At 49.3% G+C, this 23,053-nt stretch overlaps 1 protein-coding gene across 24 annotated transcripts; it reads left to right on the top strand.

Annotated features, from left to right (window-relative positions):
• Positions 1-198: 198 nt before the first annotated feature.
• Positions 199-23,053, top strand: map7d1a (MAP7 domain containing 1a). Of its 24 annotated transcripts, none has more exons than XM_078094494.1 (19): positions 254-653; positions 8,362-8,568; positions 10,365-10,433; positions 11,191-11,211; positions 12,912-13,075; positions 13,231-13,342; positions 14,371-14,475; positions 15,508-15,630; positions 15,713-15,867; positions 16,025-16,152; positions 16,699-16,925; positions 17,014-17,257; positions 17,781-17,961; positions 18,647-18,751; positions 19,589-19,639; positions 19,735-19,795; positions 20,443-20,512; positions 20,769-20,989; positions 22,174-23,053. In XM_078094494.1, the coding sequence occupies exons 1-19, from the start codon at positions 623-625 to the stop codon at positions 22,182-22,184; spliced, it is 2,286 nt and encodes a 761-aa protein (XP_077950620.1). In that variant the 5' UTR covers positions 254-622; the 3' UTR covers positions 22,185-23,053. The 24 variants fall into 24 exon arrangements, with proteins under 24 accessions (XP_077950623.1, XP_077950630.1, XP_077950631.1 ...); XM_078094493.1 differs by having other exon boundaries at positions 20,766-20,989; XM_040165629.2 differs by having other exon boundaries at positions 274-659; positions 17,017-17,257; positions 20,766-20,989.

Raw genomic sequence — 23,053 nt, 5'->3', positions numbered from 1 at the left:
AACTGGCTGTTGGATCATTGAAGTTTTGTGGGTGTAGCAAACAATCAGAACAGAGAGAAACACGATTCTACTCACTTTTTCTATACGTATTAGTGTACTAAGGTAATAACATGGGCACATTTATAGCTCATAGTTAGTGTATATGCACTCCATAACTGTTATATCTAGATAATAAGTAGTGACGAATAGCATATGTAGCTGCTCCCCCCCCCCTCCTCTCCTCGTAATGGTACGGCCCATTAGGGCCGGTGAGCGGACCGTACGCACGAGCGCAGCATCAGCTGTGGCGGGTCGCAGAGTGAGAAACTTCGCTCGCGGCTCCTTCTCCCTTTTTCCTTACGAGGTTTCCCTCCGGAACCCTTTCTTTCCCCCCCCCTGTTGCTTCTTCTCTCCGGAACAACCAGACGCGGGTTGCTCCTCGTTTCTGATCCGCCCGGTCGCCCTCGGGAGGGATTCCTTCACCGGGTACGACTCCTCCGAGTCCCCCCCCCCCCCCCCCCCAAAACCAGTAACCCCCCCCCTCCTTTCTACCCGAGGAATGAGAGCACTGCCGGAGAGGAAGAGCCGAAACTCGCCTGTTTGAATCAACAAAAGAACTGAACGCGAGCGCATTGCCGCCGAAATGGAGGAGGACGCCGCGGCGGGATCAACGCGTAAGTGTAAGCTCAGCGCGGGCGCGTGCACCTCTCGTCCATCACCTGTGCAGCTTAAACGGACTGAAACGCGCTCCTGCCGAGGTTGACTTTGTAGCCGCTGCCTGGCTCACTTTTAAACGCCGTTAACGAAAGAGAATGAAGGAATTAATCCGAATGAATTATTAATAATCCCTTTTTTAGGAGGTAGATAACCGCCGCGCAGTTTAACGTCTTCACCTCAAACCAGATCGTAGTCTTCATCTAATCGGCACACGATGACCTGTTTTATGGAGAATATGTTGACATTCCCTCGGCTCAGGGTTCAGGGTTATAACAACACACTTTGCGGTGGATGAGGTAATCTGACTTGTACCCCCCCACCCTCCATATGTTATGTTTAGCTGTCCACTAACATGATGCAGTCGCAGGGGGTCTTGACACCCCCCTCCCGTCATATCCTCCTCTACCAGGGGACTTTTGTTTTCTATATTCGCACTTGTTCAGTTATGCACAGGTGCATCTTTCTGGTGCATCAACCAACTCCTGAATCCAAGGAGGTTTTTTACGGAGAAGCTCGGGATAAAGATCCGGCTTAGTCGCTGCATTGTATGTGATCGTGCAGTTTAAGGCCATCGCCACGTCTGCTCCCGTCGGTAAGGACAAACGTCTCGGTTTGAGACGAGATGGACAAACCCCAGGTACATGCCAATGTGCAACTGTTCTTGTTCGTGTTTGAATCTGTATTCTGAAATAGGAGGGGGGACACACAATGTGACCCCCCCCCCTCCCCACCTTGTGAAAACACAAAACTTCCTTCCTGCTGACATGGAGGAAGGTCGGCTTGTTTTGGCTCTGCATCAAGCAGCAGCAGCAGGAGAGATGTGCTCCACCCGTTTGGTGGGAATCCTCACCGTCGGCCCGGAGTGCCTATTTTAAAGAGCCATTGTTCTGAATAAGATCACCTGGGACCGTAGAGGCGGGAGAAGGCGGTCGTCATGTATGCCGTGACTCACGGCAGAAGAGATGACATCAGGCCTTTTGCTCCGTGTGTTGTTTTCCCAGTTCGGCAGCTTGGCCGACAACGATCACTAAGAATGAAGTTTTTTTTTTTTTCTTTCTGGAATGAGTCATTTAGGATTCGTCAGAGCAACAGCAGAAAGATCAGCTCTTGCTACGGTGACACGGAGGATGGACAGAGGGACCCGCATCACCGTGTCCTCCTCGTCTCTCATGTAATGTGGCGGGGTCCACCAGCTTTGGCTGACAAGCCTGTTTCGGCGGTGAACGGGTTCATCCAGCTATACACATCTGCAGGACTCGTTATGTAATGTGGGTGTTCGGGGGTGGGGGGGGTCGTCCCATTTTGGAGAGCGCTGCGCTAGTGTCTTTGTAAATAAGCAGTGGGCAGGATCCCATCGGCCCTCTGAGACCCTCTTGTCTAATGATGGAGCCCGATAGCAGCTCTGTTTTGGCCCAGGGGTCAATCGCGAGCAACGCGGTGGTGGAGTGACGCAGGTTGTTTGAAGCTTCGTGTAATTTATGCAGTGAAGTTAATTATTTCTATATTCGAGGGAGGAAAATAATGTCACAAGATTAATCCTTTTAAGTCGCACGGCTGCAATCACAGATTGCTTCACCCATCAAACGGGTTTTCCCAGGTGTGCATGGCCGAAAGGATTAAAGTAACTGCATCATTATACTTTACCAAGTGCTCTTAACCTTTCCTTTGGTGTGGAGATCAATTTATGATTCCTCTAAACTGCTTCAGGCGGTTTTGTTGTTGTTTGAGACCAGGGGGGGGGGGGGGGGGCTTTCCAGTTCCTCCATGTTAAGATGCTCAAAGCCCAGATCAGCACATTTTATGGAGTTTAGTGGTAGAACGCAGAAGCACAAACATCTGAGTCGACTGAAGTCCTGCCAGCACTGTGGCGTAGAGTTCAGACAGCGAAGCTTTTGCGTGTTCTGGCTCCTGGCTAAAAGCAACGCTAATCTGAGAAATAGGTTGTTGGTTGGCTTCAGAGTTGGTAGTTGGTAGTTTTAAGATATTCATGTCACGCTAAACGAACTGGCTTCTTGCATAACTCAGTAACCAGTAGGGCTGCAATGCAGATGTACATTATAGGACCACAGGGGGGGCAAAGACGACCTCATTTAACACACTTCCTGTACAAAGGCAATTGGCAGTGCTTCACATATGCGTTAAAACCGTGACATGCAAAAGGTACATATTAAGACCAGAGGACAGAAACTCGCCAGTATGGTCAGTCGGCTGTGCCGCTCCCCTCTCGCCCCGGACCGTGGAGGAAGGACGAGGGAAGGGAAGTCTCGATTTGGACCATGCCGTTTGTTCCTTCTTCCCTTCTCCCAGTCTGAAAATACCTCCAGCCGTCTAAAAGCTCCGGTCACCAGACCGATCGGCTAAAATTAGCCTGGTACCTAAAGGGCACGCATTTTACACTGCGGACACCGCTTGATCGCCCTCCACGTTCTTTGGAGGTGTTCCAAATGTGTTCCTGAGCCATTGTTTGATCCATTGGGACTTGAGTCATTTTGAAGGCTTTCTAGGAAATGTTTTCATGTTCTTGTTGACGCATTTGGACGTCGCCACGAATCGTCATAGTTACCTGTGATTATGAAACCCAAAGAGAGAAGTTTTGGGGTTTTTTTGTGTGGGGAGACCAAAATCCGGTTAATGACAACCGTTGGGTGTAATTGTATGTTGAACAGGCACCAGATTGTATTTTTTGCTTTAAGTAGTGTTTACGAAAATAACCATACGGAAAGACGGCACAGTAAGCTGAGGACGCACACTCACAACCCTTTGAAAACACGCCACCAGTTGCAGGGACGCAGAGCGGGAAATTCCTAGAGGGGATTAGAGGTACCTGAGATCGTCGGCGTGGCGCTGATGACCAGTCGGACAACGCTTTGCTTTCACGCACCCCTGGACGTGTTCACCCGGTATGGAACATTTGATATAAGCTTCCCATCGGTCATTCGTTACATTCCTTCATCACGTTACTGTTTTTCACCCCGTTTGGACCAAACCGTAACGGGGGAGTAGAACCTCCCCCCCCCTCCCCATTGAGATCAGTGGGAATTAGATCACGCTGTCACTTCCCAACCCCCAAAAGGGACGTGGAGCAGGTTGTCAGGAGCAACTGACCGGCATGCTGGTGGACTGCTTCCCGTTATGAATGGCGGCCTGTGCGCCCGTCCCTCCTCCTCCCCTGATGTCATTGAAAATGGCTTCGAGTTTGCCCGGTTTTTGACATTCACCCCCCCCCCCCCCCCACCCTTGGTCAGGCTGTCTCGGTTACTTATCCCCCCCTATGTTGGGGTGAGATGCTGGCAGCGGCAGATGCAGGGGCCCGGGGGTGAGGGGGGGCTGCCGCTGGGTCAGATTAGCAGAGCCTCCTTCCATCAGCGCCGCGGCTTTGGCGCATGCATGGACGTTCTGGGCCCGGCCCAGGTGATGGGATGGACACCGCTATTTGCTGGCTCGACTGACACGGCGAAAAGGTATGCGGCCTTTTGGAGCCTCTTCAACTTTGTTGGTAGTTCTGCTGCGAAAGCTCTTTTGTCTCCATTAAGTACACATCCGCTGTGGCCTGATGAGCGGCTCCCTCAGATGTCTTTGACCCGTTCTCAATTCATTCATTTTTAGGGCTGAATTAAAGAGTCGTTCCAAGAGAGAATAATCTGCGAGTATATTGGTATTTCTTCTTTCCCAATCTCAACCAAGAAAAACGTTGTTTAAATTTCCCTTTTTATATCCTTTTATCCTCCTTGAGTTTTGGACTGCCGATCGGATTAGTTAGTTAAGGACGTGTTCGGTTGTAGTCCTCTGTAAGCACATCTAATGAAAACGTTGGTCTCTAAACACACACGCCGCGCCTGGTCTGGCGTGGAGTGGGTGCTTGTTGTTTACACTGCGCTTCCTGTGTGTATAAGAGGGACCCCACGGGGGGAGAGGGGGGTGAGGGGGACTGGTTAGGGGGGAGTAAGCGATGAGGTAGTTCATTAGTCCCATGGCCCATCCCAAATGAGATTCAGATTCATTGTCTGTGTTCCCACGAGTTCCTCTTTCCTTTTTGGGGGGGGTAACCGCCCTTTTCCCACTTTCCTGAGTTCACACTCTGGGCCTCCATACTGTTTCTTTGCCCTGATTTCCATTTTTCAACCGAATGTGCTGCATCTTCACCGTGGTCCCCCATCATTTTTGATCCGATTATTGGTTCCTCTGGTCGTTGCCGTCGGTGGTCTAGTAGAGCGTTTAACTCCTCGCCTCCTTTCTTCTGTTTGGCCGGAGACAAAGAAGGAAGTGCGTAAGAGTGAAGCTCTTACCTTCATAAATATTCCATGTCTTGCCCTACTTCTTTTTTACAGCGCACACTGTGTTGGTGCAACGTCTGCAGTGCTCACTGGATTTGCACTGTGTCCGTTCTGACTGGGAAGGTCTGCTAGTTTTCATTACATTAATCTAGCTGACGCTTTTATCCAAAGCGACTCACGATAAGTTTGTGTTTCACATCGATGCTGCTGTTTTCACCGCGTATCCTCCCTGAGCCGTTAACGTGCAAACCCATTCATAAGAATGTGCTGACAAGAGTTTGCTGATTCTGCCGTACGGTGAGTCATGTGCTCTGGCGTCTTGGGTTGGACGCACGGCTTTCTTCCCCTGATGTACGGCTCTGCTGTTGCGTTGATGGACAGGTAGGAAAAAAAAAGCCATGTGGTTTATTGTCTTTTATGAGATCCCGTAGCCCAGACAGCTGTGTGGAGGTCAAAGTGCTTCCGTTATGACACGGGTACGTGATCTTCCAAGGACCGGTCCTTTTCTCCCTCTACCTTCTTTATTTGCTTTTTGATGGAAATCTTATTTCTTGTGCATAAATATTCATACTCTGTTGTTGTTAAAATAATTACATTTGAATTTCTTATACCCCTGCAGCACAGTGGCAGCAGTGAGGATATTTATAACATGCTAGCACCAAAAAAATATGCTGTGAAATTGGATTTCTGCTTAATCACATTTTGTGTGGCAGCATTACTTCCCAGTTCCAACGTGGCTCTTTGCTCACAACGTCCTCAGCTAAACTGTAAAGTACTAAATCTCCTTTTTGAGAGGAGATGCACAATGCCCGAACTTTGCAGAGCTTGTATTTCAATTCTACAAACCGACATTTGAAATTGCACATTTGCAGCCTTGTAACTACCTGCTGATTCTCCACCTGCCCTTCTGCTCCCACGCTGTGCTTGTGCACGCGAGCATACGCCCACTTCGGAAGGGGTTTCTCTGCTGTTCCTGCAGACTTTAACATGTCTTATACAGTGTGTCACTATCGCAGGTCACGGAAATCGAATGAGGGTCTTGGTCTTTGTTGGACACTTGCGGCTCGAGTGGCACCCTCGGGAGACTCTGTCACGCCAACTGAGCCGCGGTGCAAGGTGACGGCGTGACGTTCAGTGATCACGGACCGCATGCTGAACATGACTGAACCTCCTGTGACTGAAGATTAGGAGGATGTGGCACTGATTTCAGATCTACCACCAGATTATAGTATAATAGATTAGTTTATCTGGGATATATGGGTATGATTTCTTTCGATTTGATAGTTGAATATCCCAAATACCTCATCAAGCTATTGTTTTGTACGATTATGTTTGAATTGTCGATGCAACTATTGTGAAGAGGACTTAAAGCATTTTTTTCCTGTGTCTCAGGAGGTTTGATGGTGTGCATTGATTTATTCTTTGGCTGTAGTCGGCTCCTGGGTGCCTGTGGGAAGGCGCAGTGTAGATATGCAACAAGGCAGTTACTCTGATGCTAAAATTGATCCACACATCGACCCCCACTATCGTATTTGTTGTTTAAATATGCCATTAGCATCAGGCCGTTTCTGCTAGTCTGTTACAAAGAAGTCATAAACACTGAGCTCATTGTTTGCTGAACAGATTTTGGCGTCGCATTCGCCCCGTCTGTGCAAATATTACTCAAGCGTTCTCCTCAAAGCCCTGTTTGCTGTAAGGGGTCACAGTGTAGAACCTGTTCCAAATGCACTTGTCCCTCTCTCTCTGTCGGCAGCCCGGGACACAGGCCCTGATTTGAGTCACTGTTTCTGACCAACATGCAGCTATAAGGCATGAAACGTTTTGTCATACACATTTCCCAGAAAACATCTCTTTAGGGTGTAATGCCATTTACTGAGCAAAGCAAGAAATATTTATTGGTTCAAATCTCTAGTTTATGCTTTTAAAAAAAAAAATTATATCTTACTATATTTATCTGGAAACCTGATAACGACATTGGGCTTTTCAGTCAGAGTGCTGAATCAATCCGGCCTTGTTTTGGACCCTTCAGAATCCTCTCTCTCAGCTCGCGTGCCAGAGGGCTTCAGCTTTCATTGGTATTCACTGTCGGTGTCCCCGACGCTGTCTCTCTCTTCATCACGGACGTATAGTTCAGGGTGATAGTCGGCTCAGTTCGCCCCCACGGTGCCGTCGGCCAGCCGAGGGACTCCGGTTCTCACTTCCTCAGGATGTGAGGCAACACGGTGCCTGTCAGAACTCCGACTCCTTTTTGTTTCAAGGTTGCACCTCGGCTACTGTCGCTGCACTCCCCCCTCCCTCCTCTCCCCCGTCGCTGTCATTGCAGTGTTTTGGCCGCCGTCCCGTTGCTATGAAGCCGCCACAACAGCGGCCCCTCTCCGCCGGAGCCCGTCGCTGCCCGAGGAATGCTTGTTTAATAGTGGCGCGCCTCGACGGGGGGGGGGGGAGCACAATGTCTTGTCTTCCCGTTGAACTCCTCACACCTCACCGAGTGCTACGAAGCATTGGCGTCTCAGAAGTTGGTCTGTTATGTGGGCCACACTTATTCGTACACGCGCGTTTTAAAAACCAACCTGTACACGACTCAAAAGCCTTGAGTGCCCCAGCATTTACCTCCAGACCCTGCGCAGAAGGAACTGTGCTCAAACACGGTTCCCCAGGGAGCGAAGGGGGGTTCGCTGCTGAGTGGACAAAGCCAAGAGTCCCTCCCGCGAGGGTCTTTGTCTGGCTGTCAAAGCCGGGCCGAACCAATGTTTGAGCAGGACATTCAAGTTCAGCGGCGTGCCAAGTGTGAGTCACGGTGCTGTAAGTGAAGCTGCTGTCCCAACAAACCGGCCCGGCTCTTCTCTTATCAGGGGAACATTTTAAAATCACCGTGGAGAAAATAACTTACGGGCTTCGTCTGACTCTTTATTTGTTGTTGTTGTTGTTGCTTCTGGGAAGATGATCCCTCTCATTCTGTTTTCCAAAGCAGTTAAATTCACCTCAATAGAATCACGATGCCAAAATGCAATTAACTGTGTTTTGTTCAGCGAGGGAGCCGGGCCCTTCTGTCGATGAATTACAGTCAGAGTGGAAAACGATATGAGGCGTAGAGTTTGAGCATCAGACCGCTTGGAAAACGGTGTCGTCTCTGCAGACGATGGATGTTGCTTCATAACCGTAAGAAGCCGTCGGGTTTCATTATCTCGTTTCCGTTTGGTTATTATGACATGTCTTATTAAGGAAACCTAGCATATCATGGATTCCTCCCCACCCATGCAGCGAGTAAAGACGCTCACATCATCCACACTAAACTAGGAATGAAGGGCGACTGGTTCAGTTCCACCCATTTGCTCGTCTGACCTTTCACCTCGCGTGCTTGTTTTGATCCTGCGTCTTTCTCTCCAACCAGCTTCCCTCTCGGCTCTGAACACAAACCCCACGAGGCCGGACCCGGAGGGGCAGAGTAGCCCCCCGACGACGGAGAACGCCGAGAGAATGGAGTCTCCAGATAAGAAAGATTCTGATTGGAGATTGACAACGCCCACAAAATCTGACGTCATTCCCCGATCGCCTGCTCTACCTGCGTCCCCTGTCCCCAGGTTGAAAAGTTCTAAGGGTACGTAGAAATGACAGCTTTTAACGCAACAACACGACAAAGCAGCGTTCTTATTGAGGTGCGTCTGCAGTCTACGGAAGTCAGGCCGCCTCGCCGACGCTTCAGCATCTCAGACGGGAAGCTGAATCCAGTAGAGCCTCGGTTGCAGGATGAAATCGGTAGAGAATACGTTGTGGTTAAATGTGGGCAAACGGATCACCGGCGGGCACTTTTCTCTTAAGGAAAGGGAGGCAACCTGCCGAGGAATCCCGTTTCCGAGAGGCAAAGAGGGCGTTTAGTCCGAGCCATTAGCGCGTGGGTCCATGCAGCCGCGGGCTAACGGCGCAGGGCCCTCCAGGGAAAACGCTTGAGGATTTTTGGAGTGTAAGCCTCTTTTCTCCCCCCCCAACCCCCCTTTTTATTCCTTACCCCTTAATCCATTCACTGTGGTCACGGACCTTGTTCCCGCTGGCTGAGGTGACACTGATAAACCCCCCAAACAGCTCTCAAAATGATAACAATACTTCCAGTTTGAATTCCTTGTCATGACCTTAGCCCGTGTCAGTAATATCAAGAGTTTATGATATGTTTATTTCCCAAAGCCTGGTCTATTTTAGAGAAATGTGCAGTTGAGTCCTCAGTCTGCTGGTTCTAATGACGCACGCTTCCTGTTTCATATTACAAATTCCTTTCCCGCTGTTTTTTAGAGGGATTTTATGGAGATGAAATGTACTCTGAAGCCGCTTAATTATTCAAATAAAACAGTGAGGCTTGCAGTTCAGTTGGGAAAGGCTGCTGCTTCTGCTAAGTTGTCCCGTCTAAAAAAAACCAAGAGCACAGAACCTGGGAATGTGGTGATTGGCTCCTCACGTGGCTCGTGTCACGTAAACATGTTGTTTCTTGTTTCTCGTATCTGTGCACGACGCGGGTCGCACGTCACACTACACAGGAGACCCTTTGCTCTCATTCTACTCCGAATCTAAAAGTGAGTAATGGCGAGCTGACGTTTTGAGTGCGTGAACATTGCACCTTGCAGGGCTTTTTGAGCCGGCTTGTTTTTTTATCTTCACATGAGCCATAGTCCTATAAATATCACAGTGGGTCAGAGGTTGTTCTTAAAGGAGGCGGCGCGGCAGATTGTTTTCGTGTTTGTGATTCACGCAACCTGCCGTCAGACACTGCTGAGGGACGAGGTCCGTTTGCGTTGGATGATGAGCATCTGCTTTGTGGAGATAGTCCTTCATGCAACGTCTCTATCGAAAGATCAACGCTGTTGACACGCTGCAGGAATGACGTTGTCCAGGCTGCAGTTTTGTATTATGAATAAGCTTGTACTCAATAATGAGAAGGCATGCATTCATTTGCTCTTGGATTGTTTTTCAACCCACCAAATAAATGAAATCAGAGCCATTATTCACATTTCCAAAAGCTGTAAATGGTCAATTTGTCCACTTAATCTTCCCCAGGAAGCAGAGCGAGCTCATGAAAGAGTGCAGTTGGCGTGTTGCGATGCCACAGTCCATGTGGCATGCGGGGTATTTGATTTGAGTAGTAGTAGTCAAACGCGTATCCACATGGCACTGGAGCTTCTCCATTCACTTCCACAGATAATATTTTCCCCAAACAGCCCTTTGTGGACGGTTTCCTGTCATCGTCTTGTGGCACGTTTCCTTGAATTTATTGCAGTTTGCAGGAGGGAGGGTGCTTTGGTGAGACATCATGTGAAATCTGATGGGGTGGATTGACTGGACTTATGTATGACACCTTAGTAACACATTCTCTCCCTCTTTGCCTCCTCCCCCCCCCCCCCCCCCCAGACATCATTAAAGCAGAGGAGAGGCAGAAGCTTGCCAAGGAGCGGAGAGAGGAAAAGGCCAAATATCTCGGTAAGTTGAAGAAACGAGGCAGGACAAGCCTGCTACTTGGGAGGAGAGCTCCCCCTGCTGGCGGGGTGGAAAGGGTGGTTGTTTTACACTTGCAGCTGTGTTGGCTGCAGATGGCATGCACGTGCACGTGCACCTTCCACACGCAGCGCCGAGAGGATGAAAGGGTAGTTTAGGCCTCTGCATAAAAGGGGGTCTGGACCTTTTCGAAGCCGCGTACCCCACTAAGCTAACCGCTTATCAGGCAATTATTTCTGATCTCGCCACCCCTTTTCTTTAACGCATGCTGAAGTAAGCTGTACCAAAACACTCGTCGTATGTTTGTTTGACACGTCGGCGCTTAAGCTCACACTCCACAAAAATGCAAGTTGATATATTTGGAATCATATGGAGATATTCTTCACATTGACAAAAATGTTAAGGATAGTATCTATATGGGTTAATACATCATTTCTAGTTATCAGCCCCCAACATGATCTCTTACAACTTGATGTTATTCAAAAACTGCACAGAAAGTCATCGAAGCTCAGATCCCAACTTGAATTCCCGTAATGTGAATTCGCCCCCCGGCCCGTCACTTGAGCAATACGACAAGTGAAATTGCTTTTCTTTGTGTAAGTTGATAGCGGATCGCCTCGTTTCTCTATTTCACACCCGGCTGTCACTCTGTCACCGGGCTACGCGCTGGCTGTGCACTGCTTTGCATGTCTGACAGTTGCCTCTGTCTTCTCTCTCACCCCCCCCCCCCCCCCACCTGCAGAAGAGCTCAGCTTGATGCAAGGTAAGCCACTCACCTGTGTGTAAATGGTGGTGATGGTGACCCATTCAAATCATTCTGTCATATCTGTCAGTTCAGTAGTTTAAACTAGAGCTGGACAATAAGCTGATAACGTACCAAAATATAATGAGTCATTGAAGCACATAAGGAGTCGGCCATGATGGGACGTACTTTTATTATCCAAGTAGATAATAGAGTGACAATATTTACTTTTGCTCATCTTGTCCAGCTCTAAACTAGTTATTTTAATAAACATTGATTGATTTTTTTTTTTGCCCTAGAAATGTAAATTAGAGAGATCATCTTTCATAAACCTCATGGAGGCATAGAACCATAGATCCATTAACCATGAACAAATGTACTGGTTCTGAAGAGACTGGGCCTAATGTCCGGTCTTATATCAGCAGCTGTACACACACCACAGAATGTTTTCGATTTCTGTATTCGGAGACGACATGTTGGAACCACATGCCGCAAGCCGACATGTGGTTTGCAGTAAGATTCCCATCTTACTGCAGAAATGGGAGGTTTTAAAGAGATTTATCTCGACTGAAAGTTCAATAAGCGCAGGTCCAACGCATTCTCTTTCGCTTTCATACGGTTTCCTCAAAGTCACTAAACCCTAATATATATATATATATATATATATAATATATACAATTATCACAGTGTATTTTCTCACATGACACAGACACCTTTTGAGCCATCCTGCTGGTGCTGTCCGTGGCGTGACAGAGGGCAATAAGATGAGTTTGACACACTTGGTAGCGCGGCTCGGCCTAATTGGGCGATCACAAGGACGTGCCAGATGGCGCTGGTCTGATCTAAATAACCAGTCAGACTCGAGTAGAAGATTAGATCTGGCCAAAGCTTGTGTTTACGTTATCAACTACAAAGACTGGTCTGCGACGGGCCACGATAGGAAATCCATGCCGGCTGTTAAAGTGGAGCTCTGGACGACTTGTATCAGCAGAGAAGCTCCTCTTCTGCCTATTTTGGTGGAGTAGTCTAAATACTTGATGCGCGTGGGCTGGAGCAGCTCTCTGCTCATGATGATCTACTGGTACAGCGGGTCTCAATGCTTCATGTTTGCACTGATCACAGAGGACAGAGCAGATCACTCGCTATCTGCATGAGTGACTGAATGTCACCAAAAGGCAAGATAAATGATAAACTCCACCATCTGCATCGGGGTGAAGATGTGGCTTTGCCTAAAATCGCTGCTGCGACGAGATGCGCACTGCAGCAGATACCTTCTATGCTGCACCGTGCTGGCGAGCAGCGCCTTGGTGTTAAAGCCAAAGTGTTCCAATCCCTTAAACCCTCCAGCATCTCTGCAGTGATCCGGCAGCATTAAGAGCGCTACGGCGGCGTCCCTGCAGAGGCCCGTTCTTCATGGTGGATTTACTTTTGTAGTGGTAGAGTTGTGCGCGCACAGAGAGAGGCTCAGCGACATCAACACGATTTCCATATCAAAGTGTGCGGTTTATTGGAGCTGACGTGGGCCATTAGTGTCTCTTCAGATGTAAAGTCAAGTCCTTTTTAGTTTATTTTCCCCAAACACAAAGGGGGATCTAGGCGGAGGGACCTTGATGATCAAAAGCTGCTTTTCAACACACTTTCAAATGGCTGCCATTCCAACCGAGGGAAAGGACTTTGTCAAAAGTCTCACTCGCTCGGCCGTGCTCTGTGCCCCATCTCAGCTGCTAAAAAGAGCCAGTGGCTGGAGAAGGAGGAGAAGGCCCGGCAGCTGAGGGAACAGCAGCTGGAGGAGCGCCGCAGGAAGCTCGAGGGACAGCGGGTCAAGGCGGAGAAACGGCGAGCCACCCTGGAGGAGAGACAGAAACAGAAACTGGAGAAGAATAAAGTATGTTCCTCTCATGTTGCACTGATACCCGGAGGTGAAATGTTTATGCCTTCCATGTAGAAACTAAGCTGGGCGGTTGAATTCAGGCCAACCGTTCCTTTTATTGCCTTTGATGCAACAGACAGTCGATTTAACTGATATCGCTTCGTGTGCAGGAACGCTACGAGGCAGCCATCCACAGGTCAACCAAGAAAACGTGGGCAGAGATCCGCCAGCAGCGCTGGTCCTGGGCGGGGGCCCTAAGCCAGAACTCGAGCCGCAAAGAAGGTGAGACCGCCGCTCCGACCTGGAGACGCATCCTCGTGAAATAAGCGGCTGAGAACTCATTCGATGGGCGTTATACAGCTGGAATCAGTGCCGTCGATACAGCTTGTTTGTCAGTAGTGTTGTAACGGACCTGTGAATGATTTATTTATTTTGAACTCTTGAACATCACTTCAGGGACATTATGATCATGATCAGACAGTATTGACAACGCCAGAATGCTTCCAGCTTCTTTATTGCATCAGTTGCAGAAAACTGGCTAAAGTGTCACTGTAGAAATGCTGTTTTGACGGAGCAGCCTGACGGATGCTTCCGTCCCCTTTTGTTCCAACCTCTCAACTTCCAGCTCTAGTCGGGGAATTATTGACCTTTTTAATTGATCTCTTCTTGCTCTCCCTCCTTTCCTCCCTCACAAGCCTGCTGGCTGACCGATGATGATGATGATGTCATCAGACATGATTTTACTGCAGTGTATTAAATGGAGTATATACTCTGCTTGGATTCCTCGTGGATCTTTTACAAAATGATGACACGGATGTATGTTTCTCAGTTTCCTCTCTACGTCCCCCTGCTGAATGGGTATCTTGGGGTATTTCTTCTTGTTCGGTCTTGTTGGTAGTGTTGACATTCCTTGACGCGCCTTTTTGGAGTCATTGTTGTGAAAGAGGGATGTTGAATCACAAAACGGCAACGTTGCCTTCTCTTTTACCTCGATATGTTTCTTATGGGAAGACTTCATTTAGAGTTCGTAAAGACACTCGAAACGCTGATGGACAGCAGCGACAAACCGGTTGTAGCTGGCTGGGTGGTTCTCTCCACGTCTAAATGAGCGAGATAGTTTAACGAATGGAAGCAGGGAGAAAGGAAACTTTACATATAGGAAACTTATAGTGAAACTGACCTTCTACAGCAGGCAAAGTTATTCTTTGCACAGGACTGTTGCTCACGCCGGACGCCGCCGAGGTTCCCCCTCTGACTCTGAACCATGTGACCTGTGTGAACATCTGTGTGGCGCTCTCTCGGCTTCTTAGGCAGATGCTCTGTGTCAACGGTCAACCTGCCCAAACACGTGGACTCTGTTATAAACAAGCGACTGTCCAAGTCGTCCGCTACGCTCTGGAACTCCCCCAGCAGAAGTAAGGCAACATCTGGAATGCCCCCCCCCCCCCCCCCCCCCTCCCTCCTCCTCCTGTGTCCATCTCTCTGCCACGCCAGCACCTCCGACCCCGTTCATCATTGTGCTCCTCTTCATGATTTTTGCTCGATGGCTGCCGGCTGACTCATTTCTGTCTCCCAACACCCTTTGAGTTCTTCTCGTCGACGCTCCAGAATCTGGGTCGGGTTTTTGTTCTGCATGCTTATATTTTAATATGGGTTGTTCGCGGCGTTCACATTTTGTTGTGCTGTCTTTTTGTTTTACCTTTTGTTGGTCCATTGTGTGGTGGCGGTCATTTCACACGTCTTTTTGTGGTCATGTTCAACGAAGGGATGTCTCTCATGTTGTCTTGATTAATGATCTGATGATGGGTGCGGTTTCTAAATTAAAGGTACTTCTTTGAGGTGTGTTTCTTCATCCTGTGGGTGTGAGCCGTTCTTCATTCAGGGCGTAGAAATGTGAAGTCAGTGAGTGAGTCAGCGTTTCTCAGGAGATGATGCGTTGTAAAAAAGGCCCGGAGCAGGTTGTGTTTCTCCTCCTCTCCACCTGAGCACTTTAACACGCCGCGTCCCCCGACATCTACGGCCACAAAAGGACGTTTCACCCCCAAAAAATACATCCGCTCTGATTCGGCTCTGCTTGTATCCTCACGGCTGTGGTCATAAATAACTGACTGGCCGTCGAGACAAGTCTCCTTTGTTACTCGGCCTCGTATCAGCTGCCCGTGGTTACAGTAGACACACTCACTGAGCTGGTTTTCTTCCTCCGATCATCTCTTTGGTGTCTTATTGTCTTGTTATTCTGTATGATCGGGCCCTTGTTTCTTACATATTGCTGCAAGAGTCGTGACTTTCATTTCTCTTTGGTGGCATTTTAGACATTTCAGGAGTAACGCTGCAAAGATACATTTCAAATCAGCTTGAGATGCTGAAAGCAAAGCTGTGGTTCGATCGAGGACAGCGATTTAAGACCCATCCCTTTTAACAGATGTGTTCTCCCCCCCCACCTGCAGCCCGCAGCCCTGCGCTCAGTCCGTGGGAGAGCAGCATAGTCGACCGGCTGATGACGCCGACGCTGTCCTTCCTCGCCAGGAGCCGCAGTGCCGCCAGTGTCCTCACCAACGGCAAAGACGGCCGTAAGTCGAAGGGCGAAGCGCGTCGACGCTGCCGTGTGCACGTAAGGCGCGCTTTAAATGTACGTCCTCCTTTTCTCCACAGACTCTCCTCTCTGTCCCCGGTCGGCCTCCGCCAGCCCCCTCACTATCTGCGCACACCAGCCCCACCACCACCACCGCCGCTGCTCCGACCGCTGGAGAGTGACGTCCAGCACGCCCGACATCACCCAGCGGCCACGCAGACGGAGCTCCACGCCGGTAAGTGCATGCAAGCAGCCATGACAGAGATAAAAGCTGATTGTGTCACCAGTCTGTACCTGGGGGAAAAAACAGTGAGACCAAAACAAATATATTCAAAAATCTATGCCGTAAGTATTTCATTGTGTCCGTTCGTTTTCATCTTTTTATCACACAGATGGATAAAAACAAGAAGGAAAAGAAAGACAAGGAACGGGAGAACGAAAAGGAGAAGAATGCCATCAGTAAAGAGGTGTTTAAGAAGAGGCAGTCGCTACCCAGTATGAGGCAAAGACCTGATCCCAGGTGAAACTGTTTATTTATCCTTCTGTATTTCTTTTTCTTCCTGTCATATTGTCATTTACCATAAACCTGGTGGCTGATTTTAATCAACCAGATCTCTAATTATGAAAATACACCATCTGTTCCCACATTCACCAAAGCCTGTGCTCTATTACCACCAATGCTGCTGGGCATCACCCCTCATCCCCTTTGCATGGCAACAAGTCCGTCTCCCTCCTCATTTAATGTTGCTCTCAGTTGCCAACTGGACTGCTCTTTGTACAAACAATTCTGAAGATTACAGCTTTGATTCTGGGAAATCATAATAGAATTTTTCCTATTGCAAAAAAAGAATGAGCAGATTGTTGCATCATGGAAACATTTGTTATTGGCAGCTTAAAGTTGTAGAGGTCCACGTTTAACTGCACTATAAAAGGTGATTATTTTAAGCTGCTCAGCCTGTTTGTGTGGGATGCTGACCGGTGATGCAGCGTCTCAGTGTTTGCTGACGTCCGCGTTCTTCTTCTCATTGGCCCCATGTTTTCCCCCCCGTATTCTCCCGTCTTACAGCCCCAGTCCTTTATCGAGACAGCGGCCGTCCTCGCCAGCTGCGCCGAAGGGCAGAACCGCCTCCCCCAGCCCCGCCGCCTCCCCCAGGCCTCCATCCGCTCGTGGAAGCCCATCAACCCCTAAAGGACGACCAAAAAGAGCCGGGGCCCCTGGAAGGATGGACCAGCGCACCTCCTCCCCCGTCTCCCACGAACACCGCCGGCCCGCGACGCCCGAACAGAGAAAGAGTGAGTGAAGGAAAAAGTTGCGCTGTGGATCATTTCGTTTTTAAAGATGTCCCCCTCATGGAGTTTGTTCCCGATTCAACCGTCGCAGCAGCCTCACCGCGGCCCCCCAGCACGACGGCCGCAACCACCGCAGCCTCCCCCTCCTCCCCCTCACCGGAGCCGGCCCGTTCCTCTCCTTCCGTCCCGGCGTCATCGCCCACGCCAGCCAAGCCCATGGCCGGCACCAACAGCCAGGAGGAGGCGGCTCGCATCCTGGCGGAGAGACGGCGAGAGGCCCGAGTGCAGCGAGAGAAGGACGAGCAGGAGCGCCGCCAGCAGGAGGAGAAGGAGAGGTGAGGTTCTATCAGTTATTCCCCACGTGTGGGTTCTGTTCTCCTTATGACGTTCGTCATTACCACTCAGCCCTGTCGAGAATATTGTAGACAGTTATTTTGATTATATTATTGTTTTTTAATATGCTGCAAAACCGACTTAACCGTAACCTAAATGTAGCAATTTCCCATTTCTAACACAAAATGGATTAATAAAATGACAGAAAGGCTTCGTCACATCACATTCAATACTTAATAAGAACTGCCTCCACACTGCCTGAGACGCGTGGAAGCGTTTAGAGTTTGACGGCCTCTTGGCTGCACGTAACGCGAGCGAACCGCTGTTTACAGCTCGGGAATTGGCGTGATCTCTTGTTGGCACTCATACTTCCGATTGTTTCCACCTCCGTAAATAGTTCGGTTTCCCGTCAATGTCAAACTCGGCAGGCGGGAACTAAAGGTGAATGAGGCGAACATTTAAAAAAAGGGGGGGGGGGGAATCAAAGTGGTAGCCGCTCACCCGCAACCTCACAATCCCTTTCAGGATCCTGAGAGAGGAGCGAATAGCCAGGGATGCGGAGGAGCGGCGGCTCAGGGAGGAGGAGGCGCGCTCCATGGCCGAGGAGCAGAGGAGGAGGGACGAGGCCCAGCGCCTGCGGGACGAGCGGGAGGCCGAGGAGAGGGCCGCGGCCGAGCAGGAGGAGAACGTGCGCCTGCAGAAGCAGGTACGTTGTCCCGTCGGGGGAAGGCGGCGAGGCGACGGGGCCCGGCTCCTCAGTCAAAAACACCTTTTGTGTTTGTGGTGCTCACACTGACCTCTTGGGTAACAGGCGGGTCCGAAAGCATATTCCAGTATTACGTCGGAGGGATGTTTTTGTCTTTCTAAAGGAAAATATGAATCCAAGCTGGCCAGCTGGTGAATGCTCCCCTTATACTTTTCAGTTCGTCAAATATCCATTGCTCAATATTGACTACGTGCTGTCTGATGTTTCCAGGGAGGGGCGGATGAAAATAACAGGGATGCTTGATTAGTAGAAACGGGACATTTGTTCATCCTGTAGACGTGTGATGTGGTCATCTCTGGCGTTGTCTAGATGGTTGATTATGCTCTGCTGCCCTCTGGTGGTCTTCTTCAGAGGTGGCATTTGCGGTTAAACGCGATCCAGTACAACTAAAGGCTTGCGTATTGTATTTCGCTTTGAATGGGCCTCGTTATGCTGTAGGCGTCTAAAATAGATTCACTTCTGGCTCAAAAGTACAGGAAAGTTCTCCTTTTGCGGTTGTAAACAATAATTCCAGGAAGCCACCACGCCCGTGTTACATAAAAGGTATTCTGGCTGAGTTTCTATTTTTTCTTCTTTTTCCTGCCGGCATTTAAATCCCGGCTGGATTCTGGCCCGTGTGTTTCAGAAGGAGGAAGCTGAGGCTAAAGCCCGGGAGGAGGCGGAGAAGCAACGTCTGGAGAGGGAGAAACACTTCCTGAAGGAGGAGCAGGAGAGGCTGGAGAGAAAAAAGGTAGGGCCGCACATCTGTCCCCCCCACCCTGTCTGCTTCGGGCCGGCTTTTAAAGTCACCCATCAGACGTGTCCCTCAGTGGAGGTACTAGATCGTGTGTCGTGGTCTTTCTGTGGTATGCCGCTCGACAAAAGCCGGCATGAAAGTTGAGTCCCTGAAACCGAGATGAATGATGTTTTTGGCTTATCCTGGATTGGTTGTCTGCATGCCAGGATTCAATAGGGCTTAGACCGCGGCCAGCACCGAGCTATATATAAACTCTGATCATAATGGAGACCTGCAGATCTTTCTCACATAGGTGTGTGCGTGTCCATCTATGTATGCCCCCCTCATCTGTGTGGTCGCTGAGCCTTTCTCCCCCACCTCCCCATCCTCTGATTAATGCGATAACGGCTGGTATTAAACCAGGCTGCGTGCTGGAATCATCCCAGAAGAACGGCATGTCCTCTGCCCAAATAATTGCGCAGTTAACGGGTGGAACACGCTGTGACTCGGCTGTCCTACGTTTTGAGGAGTTTGTGATCACGGATCACAGGTGGTGAACATGAGGCAGACGGTCTGCAGCGAAGAGGCCACGGCCGTGCGTGTGTGAGCTCATTTTGGGTCTCCATATTGCGTCACCCTTATGAAAATGTAAAACCTTTTTTGTTTTTAAACCAACCAGTTAGAGAAGGTTTGTTAGACCCCATTTGTAACGTCTTCATTTCTTTGAATTTCTAAACACATCTGCCCAGATGTCGTGTCTCTCTGCACAAAATGCATAGAAAATAACAACAAAACAAGTTTGGCTTGTTTGTGGCATTTTCCTTCCTCTCACCCCCGACTTTCTTTTGTCAGCGTCTGGACGAGATCATGAAGAGGACCCGCAAGACGGACGCGGGCGACAAGGTACATCTGCTGTTCACTTTTAACCAAGACAGCAGACTGAAACGTGACTTGACAATAAGAACTTGACTGTAATTATCTCGGTTTTTTTTTTACAGAAAGAGACCAAGTCCTCCTCCCTCACAAACGTCAGTGACAAAGAGGCAGAGAGCAGCAAAGGTAAGCAGAACATCCGTCTGCTTGTTACGAGAACATCCTCCAGCAGGAACATGATACCTCACTGAGAGCCTTCAGTCTGCAGGGATTGTTAATGAAAGGATTTAAAACAAAGTCAACAGAATCCATCAGCTGCGGATTAGATTTGTGATTGCGTCTGACTCATTTTAGATGAACTTAATTTGACTAGTTGACCCGTCAATGCACCTTCTCCTTTTGCCTCCTCCATGTGTCAGAATAAACGCTTTCTGTTTCATTCTGCTTGTTTTTTCCCTCATTTCCCGTTTGCGTCGGCCTCACACCAGAACCGATTGTACAAAGGGATTGTTAGATCTCCTCCTCACATCCTGCACAGCTGCTGTCTGAGTTCTTCTAAAGCAAAACGGGACCCATGTGTCCTCGCTGGCTTGTTGTCCAAACTGAGGGACTTGGCGAAGACGACTGAGCCCATGAAAAAAAGCCTGCTTCCTTTAGAAAACGTCCAGCCATTGTCTGTTACTGCTTATGCAATAACGGGTCGCGGGGGGACTCGGGGGGCTGCGGGGGCCTATTTAAGTTTTGCTTTAGCCGGCCTCTTACTGCAGTGCGTGATGCTGGCGTGTGTGGTTCACTGTACTTGTTAAATAACCGTATCACTTTGATTCCTGTAGCATCTGCTGATCATCAGCCAAAGCCAGAGGTCAACAAGCAAGAGAAGGGTCAGACGAGCGCCAAAGGAAGGTACAAGTAGTGCCTCTTCTTTCTTTTTTTTGTGTCATCAGGCTCATGTTGGTGTAGAAAACCTCCTGCCCGGGCCACTGCGGAAAACCCGTGGAGCCGCTCTGGGAGAGATTGTTTGTCCAAAAACGATTTGAAGGCGCTCCTTGGGAGTCGATTTTTAGAGAGACTCGCGTGAGCGAATGACTCATTCGCTGTGTGAGTCTTCATAACTAAAACCACGCTCTCATGTTATCCGTGTGCGCCTCCTCTCCAGCAGCCCGCCGGCTCCAGCCCTCAACGGGATCCACAACGGCTTACCCGCCGCAGAAGACGCCGCCCACTTCGGAGACCTCATCCATCTGGCAAATCACGGCAACGCCACCAATGGAGGTCGGGATCACCGCGAGAGCAGCGCGGCCCCCGGGCCCATCCTCGCGTTCCAAAGCGAGGAAACGTTCGTGAAGAAGGCCGGAGCCATGAAGCCGCAGCATGTGGCAGGTACGTGCACAGGGCACGCACATATGTATGTGTGCACAGGAAAAGCACGCCTTTCTGTGAAGGATCCATCGGCACTGAGGTGGCCCAACTAGATTTTAGATTATAAAAAGTCTGCCTTTATTTAAAGTAGCTCAGATTCATCCGACGACTTTTATTCATTGATGAAAAACTTATCTGATTTTTTTGAGGTCGCTCTGACCTCATTCTCGTAAACCGCTGTATCTCTCTGGTTAGAATTCGGTGGTCAAAGTTCACGGTCCAACATTCAGTTGGAGGATCTAATGTAACCAAGAACACAAATGCACTCATTCCGTCTAAAGAGCTGGCAAGTAAAGGCTGCTGTACGAGGTCCCTCGGTCAGTGCCGTCGGCCCGGAGCAACCAGGAGCCTCAACTTGTGCTTCATGGGACATCTGTCCGGTGTATCCACCCCAAAGACACGAGACGTGGAAGGAGTAGTGGAGTGAAGGGTGAAGAGGGACGGGGTATCTTTAAACCGATGACAGCTTTCATTCAGCAGCTCCACCGACTTGGGCCCGCGGCCAGCGAGGAATTCCTAGAATAGCCGAGGCGACGAGGAGACCCCCCCCCCCCCGTCCGCTAGAAACGAGAGCCCGGGGGCCGTTGAACTGCAAATCACTCCTCGCCCGACCCCCTTCCAGCCCGCAGCGCCCCACAGCCAGAGCTTAATCCTCACCTGTTAGCCCAAATACTGAGTAAAGCAAACTGCCCACCGACATCTTTCCTGAAATCACCCAACTTCCTCCACCTTTTAATGCAAATTAACAGTCTCATCAGGTGTGAACGGCCTCCCTTCTCATGTTTCACTCCTGTAAACCGGGACACTTTTAACTCCAAGTTAAAGTTTTATTAACGTGCAAGACCTGGAATGAATGCAGCTTCCTGGACGTCATTGTATTTTAAGGCATGTTTTTATTTGAATGTTCTTGGTCTGCTCGATCACAAACCGTTTTCACATGTCGGCTTTATTTCCCTTTACAGACACTTTCCCTGCCGTCACTTACAGGAGGCAGTTTGCGTTAATTGCTCGTGTCCCGCGTTTAGTTTTGTCCACAGGTCAGAGGTTTATAGACCGTTTCCTCGCTCCCATCGAGGGCCTCGCGTTGATTAATGCCCGGCGGCTGCTGACCTTTAACCTTTTGCTCTTGTGCCCTCCCCCCACAGAGGTCCTGTGACATGTCCCGACGTTGAAGCGCTCGTCGCCTTCGCCGCGGAGCTTCCCCACCGAGGCTTTTGTGTGCCGCGTCGACCTTTTCCCAAAAAATACAAACTTAGGTCCCTCCGAGGACGAAGCGGGCCACAGGAGAGGACGAGCGGGGACTCGAGAGCAAAAGAGAACGGGGAGAAAAGTTGGTGCATCAGTGTTAACATTTGTAAAAGATGTTTGTGGCATAGATTCCATGCACCTTAATACTCAACAGTGTCATCCTGTGCACGTTACAGCACAGCTGAGTAAAAGTGACCGTCAGCTGGAAGTGTTTTTTTTTTCTTTGTTCTTTAGTTATTTAACTGAAAGATGAATATAAAAGGCTGCGTACATTTGTGAATAATGTAAATTACCTTGTGTGATGGACGAAGGAGGTCTGTGGTTTAAAGTTGTAATGAAATGGAGTCTGTTAAAGTTACTCTGCAGAGTAAAGACGGCTATTATACATCCTGGTTTGTATAAAGCTACCTGTATTAGTTTTTTTTTTTTTTAAGCCAAATTTAGAAATATGGCTGCAACAGCTTCTTAATGTGTGCGCTCATTTCAACCCACGATTGATTGCACGCAGAACTCGTCGTAATAACGAGCGTGCAACTTCACAAATGACACCACGGCTCATTTTAAGGTCAAACCCCCCGAGAAACGGGGATTTACGCCACTGACAACTGGCTAAAGCTGACAAAGCGTGTTAAAGTTCTCTCTCCTGTGCGTTGGGAATCCACGGACTCGCGGTGTGTCTGCAATGCGTGTGTATGCCGTGCATTGTGTGTGTTGTTCAGATGTGCGTTACGTCAGTGGGAGCGTCTCAAAGTCTTATTAAAGGCAAGCTGTCCAGTC

The sequence above is a fragment of the Gasterosteus aculeatus genome, chromosome 20 (assembly GCF_964276395.1).
Source record: "Gasterosteus aculeatus chromosome 20, fGasAcu3.hap1.1, whole genome shotgun sequence".
Classification (NCBI taxonomy): domain Eukaryota; kingdom Metazoa; phylum Chordata; class Actinopteri; order Perciformes; family Gasterosteidae; genus Gasterosteus; species Gasterosteus aculeatus.
The sequence above is the reverse complement of the archived record's forward strand: the minus strand, read 5'-3'. Positions and strand labels throughout refer to the sequence as shown.